This window comes from Ochotona curzoniae, unplaced genomic scaffold, assembly GCF_017591425.1.
Source record: "Ochotona curzoniae isolate NIBS_2020 unplaced genomic scaffold, NIBS_Ocur_1.0 contig_1014, whole genome shotgun sequence".
NCBI lineage: Eukaryota > Metazoa > Chordata > Mammalia > Lagomorpha > Ochotonidae > Ochotona > Ochotona curzoniae.
Window position 1 is genome coordinate 15,526,147 of NW_024464920.1, and position 16,020 is coordinate 15,542,166.

At 37.9% G+C, this 16,020-nt stretch overlaps 1 protein-coding gene across 4 annotated transcripts in view; it reads left to right on the forward strand.

Annotated features, from left to right (window-relative positions):
• The window catches only part of KITLG (KIT ligand), a 97,603-nt gene that overhangs the window by 75,535 nt on the left and 6,048 nt on the right, over window positions 1-16,020 (forward strand). For 2 of the 4 annotated variants that reach the window (XM_040989630.1, XM_040989621.1), the window contains 6 exons: window positions 2,359-2,529; window positions 4,678-4,834; window positions 5,555-5,642; window positions 13,410-13,515; window positions 14,116-14,183; window positions 15,109-15,185. In XM_040989630.1, coding sequence (XP_040845564.1) covers window positions 2,359-2,529; window positions 4,678-4,834; window positions 5,555-5,642; window positions 13,410-13,515; window positions 14,116-14,183; window positions 15,109-15,148 — 630 coding nt within the window. In that variant the 3' untranslated portion in view covers window positions 15,149-15,185. Of the gene's footprint in view, window positions 1-2,358; window positions 2,530-4,677; window positions 4,835-5,554; window positions 5,643-13,405; window positions 13,516-14,115; window positions 14,184-15,108; window positions 15,186-16,020 lie in introns of all 4 variants that reach the window. The other 2 variants (XM_040989640.1, XM_040989650.1) reach the window with 1 other exon arrangement.

Below are 16,020 nucleotides of genomic sequence, written 5' to 3' on the forward strand. Positions count from 1 at the left end.
TGAATGAAAAGGCATGTCATTCCAGTAGTACTGGGAACAGTTAGATTCTGGCTAACTAACTAACTAGGTAACCTAGATAATGTGAGACAAACTACTAATAAAGCCAAGAAATTTTTGGATTGTGGAGTCAAATGAAAATCCAGACAATTTTTTTCTCAAAGTCTAGACTCTATTTTTTCTTTAGGAACTATGGGATACGGGTGAGCAAAATACCAAATTACATGTACTTCAGAAATTTGAAAACTCTTATTATCAGCTCTTTGACATCTTGTGTGACTATCAACTTCACTAATCTTCACAATCTTCCAGTGAAAAAGAGAATACTAAACTTTATGTTCTTCGAATGAATTGTTATGCAGATTATTCAAAGTTATTTAAGTTTAAAATGACAACTAATGGAAACTCTGATGATGCCACCCACTTGCTTGGTCAAAGGGAAGAAATACATATATGAAATTGACATTCTGTTATAGAAGATCCCAGAAAATGATATGTAAGAATATCCATATAAAGTTCCAGAAAGAGTGTGAGAAGAATGTTTTTTGTCAGACACACAAAAAAAATTTGAATGCTCACACCTGAATGATCTAGTTAGTGAAAGCTCTTTAGCAAGTAACTACTATTCCAAGAGAACATGCGTATGCTGTGTTCCACAGCCGGGGAGCCTTGCAATGGAGCTATCTAGAAAGAATTTCCACTGTTTAAAAGAATGCTGCAGGACAATTCAGCAGACTGACAACTTCTAAAGAGATCTGTTAGTAATGCAAGTATAAACTTGCGTGTGCTGTAGATAAGTATTCATTTAGCAAAATGAAGAATCTATTCTGAACATGCTTTGGAAGTACATAGTCTTTAACCTGATTGTGATAAGCTGAATTGGCCACTTGAACTAATTCCCATTGTGGAGTCGATTTATCCAGTTTCCCCAAGGTTAGAGCCAACAATTCTAAAAGTTTGAATGACATTTAATGCCTCCAGTAATTGGGGTTTACCGACTTATACATAAACTAGATTTCTATTTTGTGGTATGACATTAATTAATTGTCCTGTCAAATTAATATAAAATGGGTTTATTGAGCTTAGAAAAGGGTATTATTTTTTTCACCACAGAGATACTGTTGATAAGTAGATATGCTGGGTATTTTGATTTCTTTTACATAGCATGAATTACTCTCGTTTCACTATTTTATTGCAATAGACATTTTATTCAATTGCTTATACGAGCCAAACTACATTCAGTTACTATTGTTACATTTAAACTTTATATTGAAACTTTTTCCTAGAAATGTACTTCTTTTTTTTTGTAAATGCACCTGCCTAATATCTTTGGGTTTACCTCTTGGCATTGGCATGCAAAAAGCTAAAACAATCACTGTTTGTTCTTTACAGAAAGAATGTACTCATCCTTAATACAGAGGATTTTTTTATTTTTCACTCATTCGTTTTATTCACTCGTGTATCCACTCATCACCACCAGGAACAAGATTTAAAAAAAAAAAAAGTTGCCCTCAAGAAACTTATTTTCAAATTATCTATACCATTTGCTCAAAGCCACCTTTTCTAGAAGGTTCTGTAATGGACAAGCGCATGAGATTCAGAGTCATTGCAGCATGCCCCGAGTGCCAGCTACAACTTCAATCAAATACACCAGATCTCAAAGCTTGAGCTTCCATGAGGCAAGACAGGCCCCATGGGTTGGGCTGTCTGTTTGGTTTAATGCTGTCCTCTCTCAGTCTTTACATTTTACTAGCTTTTGAGTAATGGATACATTTTTATTTTATACTTGATCCCATAATGTCACTGCCTTTGTCACAAGATAGAAGGGCTTCTCATTTAGACTACTGCCACCAGTGTCATTTTTTAAACACCGACATGATTTACCTATTCAGAAGCGTGGGAATCTATTAAGCACTTCAGAAACATAGCTAGTATTAATCAACTCTTCTGTATCCCACTTCAAAAGACTGAGGGTTCAACTCTCTGCTATTTCTTCTTTTTCAATTCCCTTTGAAAGCTCTTTTGAGTTTACACTGAGTAAGTAATAAAATTCAATATGATTAGATTCCATTAATATCTGAATTTTATTGAAAATTAAAACAGATTCTGTCTTAGCTTAATTTTATTCCACGGAACAGCAAAATTTTGTCATTAATAATCTTTAGTTTTTATGCATTTATGAATTTTTAAATAATATATTAGATCTGAATTTAGCAAGACAGGAGAGTTGACTTTTCTGCTTTAAGAAAACCCATTGTCCAGCAGCCAGTGACTCAAGTGCTGATGGTTTTAAAGAGTACTCAAAGTTTACTGCACTTCCTTAACTGGGGGCTTTGTCTCCTTTCTTTCTATTTCCTGCAGCCAAGTCATTGTTGGATACGGGACATGGTATTACAGTTGTCAGTCAGCTTGACCAATCTTCTGGATAAGTTTTCAAATATTTCTGAAGGCTTGAGTAATTATTCCATCATAGACAAACTTGGGAAAATAGTGGATGACCTTGTGGAATGTGTGGAAGAAAACTCACCCAAGGTAATTTGTGGTTCATTGCGACTGGATATTATTGTCGGCGTCGTTGTTGTTGTTATTATTAATCTTCTGTAAAACTTACACTAATTAGTAGTTTGGAATTGAGGGGATGGGACATGAGACTGTTTATGTTGTTTAGGAGTCATGAACTTTGAATTTAAAACTGTGTTTAAAAAGTTTGCCCTTTTTTATTTGAAAGGCCAAGAGATGGGAGGTATGGGAGAGATATCTATTTGATGGCTCCTTCCCCAAAATGCCTACAATAGGTGAGCCAGGCTGAAGCCATGGGCCAGAAACTTCACCAGAGTGTGCCACATCAGCGGGGCGGTAGGGAGTCAAGCGCTGGACCCATCACCTGCTGCCTCTGATAGCGCACACACGCAGGAAGTTGGATCTGAATCAGAGACAGCTGAGCCAGCTACTCCAACAGGGTGATGTAGGCCTCTGATAAGAATGTTAATACGATGATCAGAAAGATAGATGTTAACCAATCTTGACATTATTATATAGCTCAGTGTGTATGTTATGATAAGGGCTTGGGAGACCTGCTTTGGTATAGAGCTCAAATGGACAAAGATTAGCCTCTTGGGCTTGTAGGAATTTAGACATAATATTTGTGATGCTTTGGGCTGGAACCTAAGAGATTGCAAATGATATTTCTCATTTTGGGGAATGAGTTAATGTATATAAAACACTTAGAATAACACAGTCTAGCAATTGATAGATTTTTAAAATCACCCATTTATGGAACCCTAAGATGCATTTGCTTTGATTTTTATGTAAATTAATTGTACCATTTCATTCTTTTGTGACTGCTTCTTTCTCCCAGCAATATGTAACATGTATCCAGTTTGCTGCATGCACCTGTGGTTAATTTGTTAATTGTGTTCCATTGATTCAACACACTACTACTTCCTAAATTACTATTCCGTTGATTGGCATAAATGTTATAAACACTGAGAAATGTCTCACATGCTTTATGGCACATAGGTGCAAGAGTTTCACTAGGCTATTTACTCCCCTAAGAGTAGATATACTGGATCACTGGATGGGTATAGCCAACATTACTAGATAACATCCAATTTATCAATCTATATTATATCCACAAGGTACAAGAATTCTTCATCCTATGTCCTTGCCAATATTCTATTCAGGCACACTTTTACAATTTTTAGATATTGGAGTATTTATTTCAGACAAGTCTCTTTAATGTCAACATTTTTATCTATTGTTTATTTATTTGCTTGAAAGAAACAGAGAAGGAGCTAGCTCCGCTGTGCTGGCTCACTTCCCAAATGTCTGTAATATCTAGGGCTACTCCAGAGTCAGAAGTCCAGAACTCATTGGATCTCCTACAGGAGAGGCAGAGACTCAAGTACCTGAGCCAGCACCTGCTGATGACATATGAACAGGATCAGAAATCAAGTGTGTAGCCAGGAGTGGAATCTTGACATTCTAATATGAGATGCTGGCATCCCAAACACTGAACTGCCACGCCTTTACACTTAGGCTTGCCTCTACACTCAAGCAACAAATGCTTACCCCTAAACTCATGTTCTTAATGAGCATCTCTAAAGAAAAATTATCCTCTCTCAATTTTTGTTTATTTTTATTCAAGAGCTAGAGAGAAACACACAGACAGCTAGAATTACTACTCATCCTCAGCTAAAGGAACCAGCAACTCAACCCAGGGCTCCCACATGGGTGGCTGTGACCTAACTACTTGAGCCCTACCAGCTACCTTCCGGGTAAGCCTTTTCTGGAATGTGGAATCAGGAGCCACAGCTGGGCATGAAACCCAGCGACTTGCGTACAGGAAGGTCATCATAATTGGCCCTGTAATTGCTGGGTCCACACCTACTCTGCACTGCAGTTTTTGAAAGGATCATTTGATTGTTATGACATTGTGTTCACTGCACCCTCCTTTCCCATAGCAACTTGGATCATGAGTTGAGTCCCATGTTGAGCTGGTGGGTCACTGTCCTTCTCTACCACAATGAACTGAGCATATCAAACCACAGTCCAGGAGTGTTCATTTTAAGAGTTCAAGTACTTGCATCACTAAAAGACAATTATCTTCTATTACTTTGGCAACCATGAAGTCTATAGACTATTTCAAAAGTAAAATCCCGCTTTTTTTTCCCCTTCTAGAATGTAAAAATATCATCCAAGAGGCCAGAACCCAGGCCCTTTACTCCTGAACAATTCTTTAGAATTTTTAATAGATCCATTGATGCCTTCAAGGACTTTATTGTGGTATCAGAAACTAGTGATTGTGTGCTTTCTTCAACACTAAGTCCTGAGAAAGGTAAGACATATACGCATCTCCAACTTAATTGCAAATATCAGTCTTGAATCTTAAATGTGTACTTAAGAATTCACCTTTGAGTCAAATACATGTGAGCCATAAAAAGATGCATGTGTGTTTGCCTAATAAAAAGCAAATATCAGTATCATTGGCACAAAACAAACTGAGTGTACATTTGTTGGTGTCTAAACCAAAACAATGCTCATTGTTTTCAAATTAAAGAAGTATGTGTGAATAAACAACATATGATAGGCATTAATATTTTTTGATATTTGCTGGTAATATACAATTACATGATTGTTTATCTTCAGTCTTATTGTTCATTTCTGAGACATTTTTCTTAAGGCTTTAATGGAATCATGGCCTCTGATCTTCATCAGTTAACTCCACATTGAAAGACAGCCCCTGGCCCGCCACGGGGCCATGGTAACACAAACCTGAATTTTACTGCTTTTTCTTTTTTAAATGAAAAATGACTGACCACTGGTCATTATTCATATTCATTAGCACAAGTAGGCGTAAACATCTGCTCTATTGGGTGAGTGTGGCCAATTTCTTCATGAATAGAGCACCAGGACTCAGTGTGGAATAAATAGGATCTGCTATTCTAGATTGGGGAAGTGGACCTGGCCTGTACTCGTGGGTTGTACTTTACCTTTTGGGGACACTGTAATTCATATAAAACCATATAACACTGACACATTATTGCTTTCTATTTAGATTCCAGAGTCAGTGTCACAAAACCATTTATGTTACCCCCTGTTGCAGCCAGCTCCCTTAGGAATGACAGCAGTAGCAGTAATAGTAAGTACTCCTATCTGATTTAATGCATGCATGGCTCCAGTTAGCACTATAGGAGTATTGCATGTGCTTTGAAGGAAGTTTCTACAGCTACTACTATTCATACTGTTCTGTTACTGTTATTCCTCTTACGATCTTCCTGAGAACTAAATATTAGTTTTATCCAACTGGGCTTCCCTAGAGTTTGAGAATTGCTTGGGAGATTTGGGCCAATCACTTTTTTGCTAAGATTATTCCAATAAGGCATGAAATTAATTTTGGAAATGTGTTTCAGGTTTTGTCTTTGTAGACTACAATTAGATTTCGTGTTAAATTAAATTTTGTAAAATATACTTGACTATAATGGAATTCCTAAATGGAAGATAAAAATGCTACTTGTGTATAATCCCAAGGGTCATTTGGGTTTTATATATTCATGTATCAGTACTCACTGTTGCGCACTTGAAATTTATGCCTGTTATTTTCTATAAAAGGATATGTTGGGAAAAGAATATTCTTCTCTGAAATTGCTGTCCTCCTTGGCCAAGAACATGGTTGCTGGAAGATTGTGTCCTCTTTTCAAATCCAGGCAGAGGTCACTGCAAAGGTTACTGGATTTATTACATGCTCTCAAGCCCCCATGGAATTTGGAGGAGGAATAAGAATCATCCAGAGAGCTTAGCTAAAAAAGTCTTCCTTTAAGTGGGGCATTGTCATTGGTGCAAGGACACGGAAGACATACATGCAAAGTGGAATGAGCCATTTATTACAAACCCACATTTACCTACTTGTCTATACTTCAGAAATTTAGAAAAATATACAACTGACAGTTTTCCCTACCAAAAGCTGACCTAACCTGAGGTTATTTACAGTTTTAGTTGTTTAAAAAGTGAAGACTAGTTCAAAAGTAAAATATTCGTGTTGGATGGCAAGTGAAACCCAGAATTCACTTTGCATAAATATACAATATTTGAAGGACAGAATCTTCTAAAAATCTATAATCCTGAGTTACATTCCGAATCAGATCTGAGGCTTGAAAAAAGGATTGTGTCTCATTTGAGTCTTAGTCAATTAAAGTGTTTCTTACTATGAATTTTCTCTCCAAAGTGGCAATTTTGACTTCTTAAATTCTTTTTCCTTCTATTTACGTTGTGTCTAATTTAGTCAACTTGTTGTACTTTCTTACGGTGGATAAACTACTCATTGATTTTAAGTGATTCTTCCATACCTATATGCTCTTCAAGTAATAGGTGTCCTCGTAGACGCTGTTTCATTTTTTTTTTTTTTCCTTTTTAATTCAAGCGGCAAATCTCGTTCTCACCTATAGGTTCACTCTCCAAAGGCCTGTGATGGCCAAGATGAGGCCTGGTCGAGGACGGAAGCTGGGCACTCATGGCAGCTTTCCTACCTCGGTGGCACCTGCACCATCACCTTCTGCTTCCTAGGGGCTGGTTGGCCCCACGGTGGAATCAGTCCCCAGAACCAGGAATCCAGAGCAGGCACTCCAAAATAGAATGCAGATGTTTTCATCATCAGGCCAAATGCCGGCTGAGATCCCAGATATTTTTCTATGTTGTATTTTCATTGTAATTTCTAAAAATATTTTAAAATTCTCTTTGTGTTTTTTTCTGATTCAAGGGCAGTATAGAAATGGTTTTGTTGGGTTTTTTTTAAAGCTTTTATAAGTTTTCCTAAATGTAAAATTTGGATTTCCCTAGATGTCTTGTTGCATTTAGTTTCTAAATTAACTCAGTTAGTTACTGTCAAAGAACATACTTTGTAATCTTCCAAAGTTTATGGAGACTTTTTATGAGTATTTCTCAAGTTAGCTTATAATGTGTTTATATTTTTTTTATCACTTACTTATTGAGAAAGGGGAATTTAAAATGTTTCCTTTTGTGGCCAGTCTGGTGGCATCATAGACTAATGATCTCCTGCCAGTGCTGGCATCCCACATGCTGTTCCACTTCCTGATCCATCTCTCTGCCTGTGGCCTGGGAAAGCAGTGCAGGATGGCTCAAGGCCTTGGGACCTGCACCTACAGGGAGACCTGGAAGAAGCTCCTGGCTCCCAGCTTTGAACCACCCAGCTCTGGATATTGTGGCCATTTGGTGGGTGAAACTGTGGGTGGAAGATCTCTTTCTCTTCCTCTCTGTCTACCTCTCCCTCTGTAACTGACTTCCCTCCCTCCCCAAATAAATAATACATCTTAAAAAAGAAGAAGTGCTTAAAAAAAAAAAAACACTTTCTTTCCTATTGCCTGACTTTCGATTGTTTATTTGGAAGGCAGAGCAATAAAAAATATACCTATCATCTTTTATATTTACTGACATATTTTTTATTTCCTGTTCCTGTCATTCCACTTTAAAATCCAAGTTTCCATCTGCTGTTAATTACTTTCAGGCTGAAAAAAACTTCCTTTTGGATTTCTTGTTGTGCAGATCTACTAGGAAAAAAAAATTATTTTTTTCTTTTAATTAGAAATGTATTTGTCTAGCTACTTTTTTTTCCAAAAAGATTTGCTTATTTATTATAATTACTTCATTGAAAGGCAAGGCAGCAGAAAGAGATCTTCCATCTGCTGATTCATTCCCCAAATGGCTGCAACAGCCAGGATCAAAGTTACAATCCATTACATCTTCCATGTCTGCCACGTAGGTGGCATGAATCCAAGTACTTGGGTCATCATCTCCTCTTCCCGGGGACCATTACTGGGAAGCGGGATTAGATGCGGAATAGCCAGGACTCCAACTGGCACTCCTGTGAGTGCTCACAAGTCATGATTCATCTTGTACACCATGATGCTGGCCCCATCACTACTGCTTACCACTAGATATTTGGTTTCAGTAGACTTTTTTTTCTCCCTATTATGTGTCTCATTTCCCTTCCAATGGTTTTTACTTTATTTCATGTAGACTGGCTGTAGACACCATGTCATTGAGTGGCTTCCAGATATTATAGCATTTCTTTAGCGGCTATTTTGTTTTGTTGCAGGTTTAATTACTGGTAGACGTTTTAGCTTCTTTCTCAGGCCTGTTTTTAAACTTTCCTCAGGATAGGGGAGCCAGTAGTGTTACTCCAAAGGCATGGAATCCCCGAGATATCCCTAGGGAACTTAGAAAGGCTTGCTTTGTCCAAATTCACTTGTTCTCTGTTGTTGTGTGGCTGCAGGGGTCTTTGTCAAGGTTGTAGCTTCTCAAGAGTGCCTTTCTGGCCTGGTTTTGTGACACATCTCGCCGTGCGTGTGCAGTTTGTTCCAACAATAGCTTAAGGAGACATGACTGATTACTGATGCTCTTCTCTGAACAGCTCCCTTCTTGCAAATACTTCTGTTCTACCATCCCACTCAAGTCAACAACCTCAAGTTTCAGTATCTTGCTCAATCAACTCAGTGAGAACCTCGAGCTTTGCCGGAACTCTTTCACCACCCAGTTTGAAGGTGCCTCTCAGGCAGCAGATCCAAAGTCAGGAAGCATGAGCAGTCGTCGGCCTCAGATCTCATGTCTTCTCTCAGGAATTACACTTCGTGCTGGTTGTTGACTAATTTCTGAAAGTAGTTGCCTCACATCATTCTCCAGGATTGTAATTATGAAGGTTGAGAAGAGCTGTCTGCTGCAACTATGTGGTTGGAAGCAAAAGGTTTTTCCTGCTGAGTTTGAAAGAAAAATGTGAAAATCCTTTTCATTCCTGTGCCTCTGTGGGGGTACCATTTTTTAATTCATTTTTTATTTATGTAAGCTGCATATGTTTCATATATACAGATTTAAGATTTACTTCCCACCCTACATTTTTAATAGCAGGATGAGGCAGCAGTCTTCTTCATTTTTTTATAGTTTATTGTGCTTTTATTTTCTTTTCAAAAAATGTAGGTCTTTTATTAACAGTTTTTGTCCAGGTGATATACTCTTGAATATGTTACTTAGATACCTATGTTTTTAAAAGGAAAGCTAGGAAATATGTGATATCTGTTCTCTTTATATCAATTTAAAATGTTAGTGAATTAACTGGTAAAAATAACAAATTTTCATGGTATTCATATTCTAAGAGAAATGGATGTGAATAAAATGTTCATAGTACAGTATATAATATGAATAACAACAGAATTATATAAATGTATTAGGCTGTAGAATAAAGGAGATGAGGATTTTCTCCTGTTTTTTGGAGAAGGGTCAGGACATCTTCAGAAGGAATGCTAGCTGTCAAGAATAAGACTCAAAAGCTTGCCATGCCAGAGGAGCAGGGTTTATAAGGTCTATTCCAGAGACGTGAGAATATAAAGAAGAGTCATGGGATAATGTACAAGCCTACTATTTATTCAGAGGGACTTATGTTAACAATCGCAATGTCCTCGATGCCAAGTTAAAGAGATGTTTAATTTGGAGATACTTGCAGACCGTGTTTAAAAATGCAGAAGGAGATCCTTCGTTTGGCATTATCATATACATCTTCAGACGTACAGACTTGAATCAGATTGTCTGGACCCACATCCCAACTCTAGCCCCTGGCTATGCAACTTTGGACAAGTTACTTAAACTCTCTTGATAAATCCATCCAGCAGAGACTGATAATAGTCCTTCACAGGGATTCTGTAAGTTTTAATGATTAGCACATACATGCAAGGTGCCATGACTGGTTCTTAGTAAGAACTCACCATTACAAGATTATAAGAACAATTAGATCCAATGAAACGGTGCTGCCATATTTCTGGTGTTCCTGTAGTGAGCTGTGAGTCTATTTCTTAAGTGCCCAGAGATCCACATCACAGGCATATTCATAGGATTACTTCTTAAGTTAAGCAAAGTTGCAGCACAATATTTCATGTTATTTTTAGGTGCTAGTCATTTTTAGTCACATTAAATAACCCAGTTCTCAAGAATTTTGGACAGTAGACAGTTTTGATGATGAAATTCAATTAGTGTGGTTAACCTTGGAATTTGGGGTTATTTCAATTCTTTCCAGATGTGTTCCCCCTCTGTTCAAGATCTCTGCAATCTTGAATAAAAGCAAACCTTTGCTATCAGCTAGGGTTTGGGCCTCAAATAACCTTCCTAAACATCATTGGTTCCTAGCAGATAACTGGAGTAGCAAGTGCTGAGGAGCCACCTCTGCAGGTGAAAGCAGTGGTATTTCTAGAGAATCCAAGTTCTGGTCTTTAAGCTCTATGCAGAATAGATGCAATAAAAAGAAGGCAGTGAGGTTCACTCATCTGAATCTTTCCCTTAGCTCTCTTCACTCTGCCTCTCCCGCTGTTTCTCCAGCAGGAGGATTGCTGCTGTGTCATCATCAGATGCCAGGTCTTGTATTGACCGATAGTCCTAGAGTGGAACTGTGAAAGCGGTTAGGAAATCACAGCCCTCTCAGAGAGGGGACAGAAGCTTTCCAGTGCCAGCTCTCCACGGGTTTGTTTGAGACTCCTTCCTTCGGCAGCTTCCCCTTCCTTCACAATGGTTTTGGGTGGCCAATTCTAAAATACAATCACTACCTCGTTAGCATCTTCTGGGCTTTTTTTTTTTGTCACTCCCTTTCTGTGATCTGAGTGGTGAAATCCAAACTTGCATTTGGCTTTTGGGTAGAAGAGTAAAAAACAAGGCTCTCAGCTATGAAAAAGAATGCAACACAGTTGTTTGCAGCCAAATGGGCCAAATTGGACACCATTATGCTAAGGAAAACGAGCCAATCCCAAAAGGTCAGATACCACATATTTGCTCTACTATAACTTCCATCAGGAAGGGAGATGGCTGTTGGATTCCAGTGCATGTGGCTGACCAATCATAGGACATAAGAGTTCTCCACAGAATCATCTTTTCTTTCTTTCTTTCTTTCTTTTTTTTTTTTTTGTTTATTTTTATTGGGAAGGCAGATTTACAGAGAGAAGGAGAGACAGAGAGAAAAATCTTTTGTCCACTGGTTCCCTCCCCAAGTGGCCACAATGGCTGAAGCTGAGCCAATCGGAAGCTAGAGCCAGGAGCTTCCTCTGGGTCTCCATATGGGTATAGCACCATCTTAACTTATTACTTTTGCATTATGGTTTGGTAACAAAATACCAATGGCACCCTTTGTGCTCCATGTACATTGGTTAGGGCCTCACCAGAAAGTCATATAGTCAAATCTTTCACAATTACATATCAGCAATTCCAGTGGACATAGGCAGCAGTAACAAATGGGAGATCAAGAATTCAAACACACATCACCAAAATGTTTTCATAAATGACAGTAGAATTCCTAAAATAGTAACAATAACATTATTCCTGCTGTACCAAATCCTATTGTATAATTCAGGCTCTTTTTTTTTTTCTTTTGTATAAACTCAAGTTTGAGATCCTGAAGCTGCCAGGAGGCTGTAATTTCTGGGTGGGTCAGAAGATCTCTTCCTCAGGAGGTAGTTTGGAGTTATATAAATTGATAACTCCGTTTGTTAAAAATCACTGCCAAACCCTTTGTAGCTTACACTGGATTCCCATTGCTCATTTTTTTCTCTTCCCAACTTATACACATGCATTGGACAAACATGCAAACATCTTATCAGTAGAGTCTCTGGAAACATAGGAATCATTTCACTAGGCAATTTCCTGTTCCCAGTTCAGAAATGGTGAAAAAAATGGACAATTCCTCTTGTCAGTACAGTAGATGCATTTCTTATCTCAGGCTAATTCTCTTGAGTTATTTTTCTCTTATAAATGATGGTATACATTTGTGGATAGCTTCTTTTATATGATATGCTTGAGGTACTTGATGTAATACCTAAGTAATTGTAGGCTGATCCTGTAACCCAAATACTGTCGCAGAATTAACCAAGAGCTGTCCACTTTACCTGGACTTAGTTTACATTCTTATCATGTAATTGTTTGAAATTTATAAATTCTCAATTTTATTATAGCTCCAAACAAACCTTTCAAACTTAACTGGCAAGCTATCATGTCTGTGTCAACATTTCTGAGAGCCACCTTTGTAAAAAGACAGGTGGAAAAATCTGTCAGAGAAAGCTTTGTATTGCAATACAAAGACCTTGGGAGAGAGGTGTTCTATTTAATTCAAAACAATTCTGCTTCTTGTGGAAGAGTAGGCCAGACTGAGAAAGACCCACCCCCCCCCATCCTATTTGTCTTCTCTGTCACTAAGTTCTCATGCAGAGTTAGTGAGTATGGGATGGCACAGGTGCTTTCAAGCAATTTTAGACTTAGTTTCAAATTCTCCAACATAAAAAGCCTGAAAAATCAAGTGTTTTGTGCATGGTACAGTGCCTGTCCCTACCAAATACCCCACAAATGTGTATGGGAAATGTAAATTAAGCTGAAGTAACCCAAAATACTAGAACCACAGAGCACATTTAATGCCAATATTTGCTACAGGTCAGAGATAGGGAAGGAATGCAGATTTGGATCCAGACTGTAAAAATCTCATCTTTAAAATTGTGGGCCAGATACCAAGAGTGAAGAAGTGAAAGGACACTTGAAGAAAAAGGTATAGGAAACAGATTTGCTTAAGAGTATGCCCTTCCCTCCAGGACTATGCCAAGTTTGTCATCCTGATAACTTCCACTTTAATGAAGTCAAATTTCTACCTGTCTGTGAAATGTCTTTCCTTTTTAAATGTAGTCATCTTTTGGAGACTGTATGAACTTACATTGCTTTGCAACAACAGTCCTCAGCAGAAATAAGCCTTTTCAATACTTTAAGCAGATGTAGGTCAAGAATGCATTGTGGAAACAGTTGGGATCAAGCACAGTACAACAGGAAAACCTCCAGGACCTATCTGCTATATTCACCACTGTGCTCTTTACATTCATTACAGGCAGGGCCGCCAGTTCCATTGGAGACTCGAGCCTACAATGGGCAGCCATGGCATTGCCAGCATTCTTTTCTCTTGTGATCGGCTTTGCTTTTGGAGCTTTATACTGGAAGGTAAGTGTTGCTATTCTTTTATTTTTCCTCATATTCAACCTTCTAACCTTATTTGTTCAAACAGATTTCCCTTTTCCAAGAAGAGAGCCTACCAAGGGAACAGTGAGTTCTGCCTTAATGATTTCACTAGAATTTAGAAGGGTTCCTACCATTCTTCATTATACTTTCGGGAAACTTAAAGAAGAGGAAAACATACTGAAAATCATCTGATTGCAGCAGAGATAGAAATGCCTTTTATATAAGTGCTATTTTGAATTTCTGCTCCTTGTTCTTTTATTTTTCTGGAAGCCTCTCTAAAATTTTAAACTGTGCTAAATCATCATGAGTCAAGTTTTGGGAAATGTCTTTTGAGTTTGATTACTATTCAGATCTGTCAGTCTCTTTATGACTCTTCCATCCCCAACATCCTAAAAATGTTGTGTGGATAACACTGCATTTTTCATGATTTTTTTTATTGTGAAATATTTTGCATGCTATATGCAGAAAAAGATAGTTATTTATGGTTCGGGCATGAAATGTAAAAGAGAAGGATCACTTACTTCTTAAGAGTTCTATCATTCCGTCATGTTTTTACAATTTTTGTCGTTATTCTCTTCCCAGAAGAAACAACCAAATCTTACAAGGGCAGTTGAAAATATACAGATTAATGAAGAGGATAATGAGATAAGGTATTTGGTTTTGCTCATATCTGCATAAGGAGACTTGGCACTGCCATTTCAGGAATTGTACATGCACATCCTCATTGTTCACTAGCATGAAGTATATCCCAACTCTTCATCCATATTCCTGACCTCCCACTGCTTCCTTCTTGCATCTCCGCTTACCTATAAAATGCTTTTACGTAACTACCTCTGGGTCACATTCTGCTTTTGTTATTTTCCACATTGTTACCGTCCTAGACACACTGATTCATCAAGTCCCTGCTTGGCAGTGAACATCCTCACTGGTTTATTTAATATATGCTGTGCAAGCTGATACTTCAGAGTCCTGGCCCTTCTTAAATGCACACATTGTTACATTTTCTCTTTTTTTAATCTTTACATTCGGGACACAAGTGATGACTTTTTCTTACACACTTAACATATCACCTGCTTAAGTATGATTTTCCAAGCCCTTAACTTTGGTGGTACTTAGTATTTTCACAAAAGCAAATTAAATAGTTGTTTAGGATGCCTTTTCCAATGACCCTTACTCTGTCTTGCCCCATCATTCGTCTTCCATTTACCTTCATTTTTATTTGGTCGTGATACTTTCTCTCGCATCACACTGTGTGTATACACACACATTAAGTGCATATAAGCATTTCATTATGTATGAATATGTCCATATAGGTGTAAATGATATATACATATACATACATATATAGAGATTGATTTTTAAAACTACTCAAAAAGACCATTAGTAAATGAATAAGTCTGTCTCCTCCATGGGAATACTTACTTTGGTGTGTAAGTTGCTCACCCAGTGTTGCTAACTTCTGCTTTGTTTACAGAACAGTTGCCCTTTACAATGCCCAGGTTTTGGTGTACTTCAGGATCTCCACAGAGATTCTTTAGGACACTAAAGCAAGTAAACATGTTTCTTATTTTTCAGTATGTTGCAAGAAAAAGAGAGAGAGTTTCAAGAAGTGTAATTGTGGCTTGTATCAACACTGTTACTTTTGGACATTGGTAAGTTTTTAGAATTCAAGCTGAAATAAGGTAGCAGGAACTATATAATATCGTGGATACCAATATTCAGAAAGAAATTTTATCATTACATCTTCCGTCAAGTAGATATTGATATGTTAAGTGAATTTGTTACATATTTGAATTGCAAATATTTAATTCATTGTGCATTCTCACATTTTTAAGAACAAACAGTGTTAGTCCTTGTTTGCATGTTTCATGAGAAATAAACAAAAATTAAGTTGTTTTTAAGCTAGAAAACTAAACAAAGGTCATGAGACAAGTTAGCACTACCATGCAGTATTATTATTGGGGAGGGATAAGCAGATTTTATTTAGAATTGCTTATGACAATGTCCCATTTGTTAGATATTGAAACAAGAGAAGAATCCAAATGGTCCCCTGCCCTCCCTCCACGGCGCCAGTGGATCATGGAGAAGGCGGTCAGGGAGAGGGGCTGCCATGAGCCTTTTCAGTGAACAATCCACTGGCATCGTGGAGGGAGGGCAGGGGGCAACAAGGATACAGGAACGGGAGAAAGCAGTCAGATGCCACCTTTTCAAATGCACTCGGCAGTGTCAGCAAGGGTAACAGCACTGCAGGTCACTCTCCCTTCTCCTAGACGGAGAGCTTTATCCCCGGATGGAATATTCCTCGGGGAAGCAGGCCATAGACTCTTTCCTCTCCTAGAAATTCACTTTTCTAGTTGCAAAAGATATTTTTCAATCAACCCAACAAAAAGCAGACATAAGGATAACAAAGCATATTGCCATGAAATTGGAGTCCTATTATTCCATAAACTTCTTTATTCCAATACTCAGAACCTTGATCACTGTGTC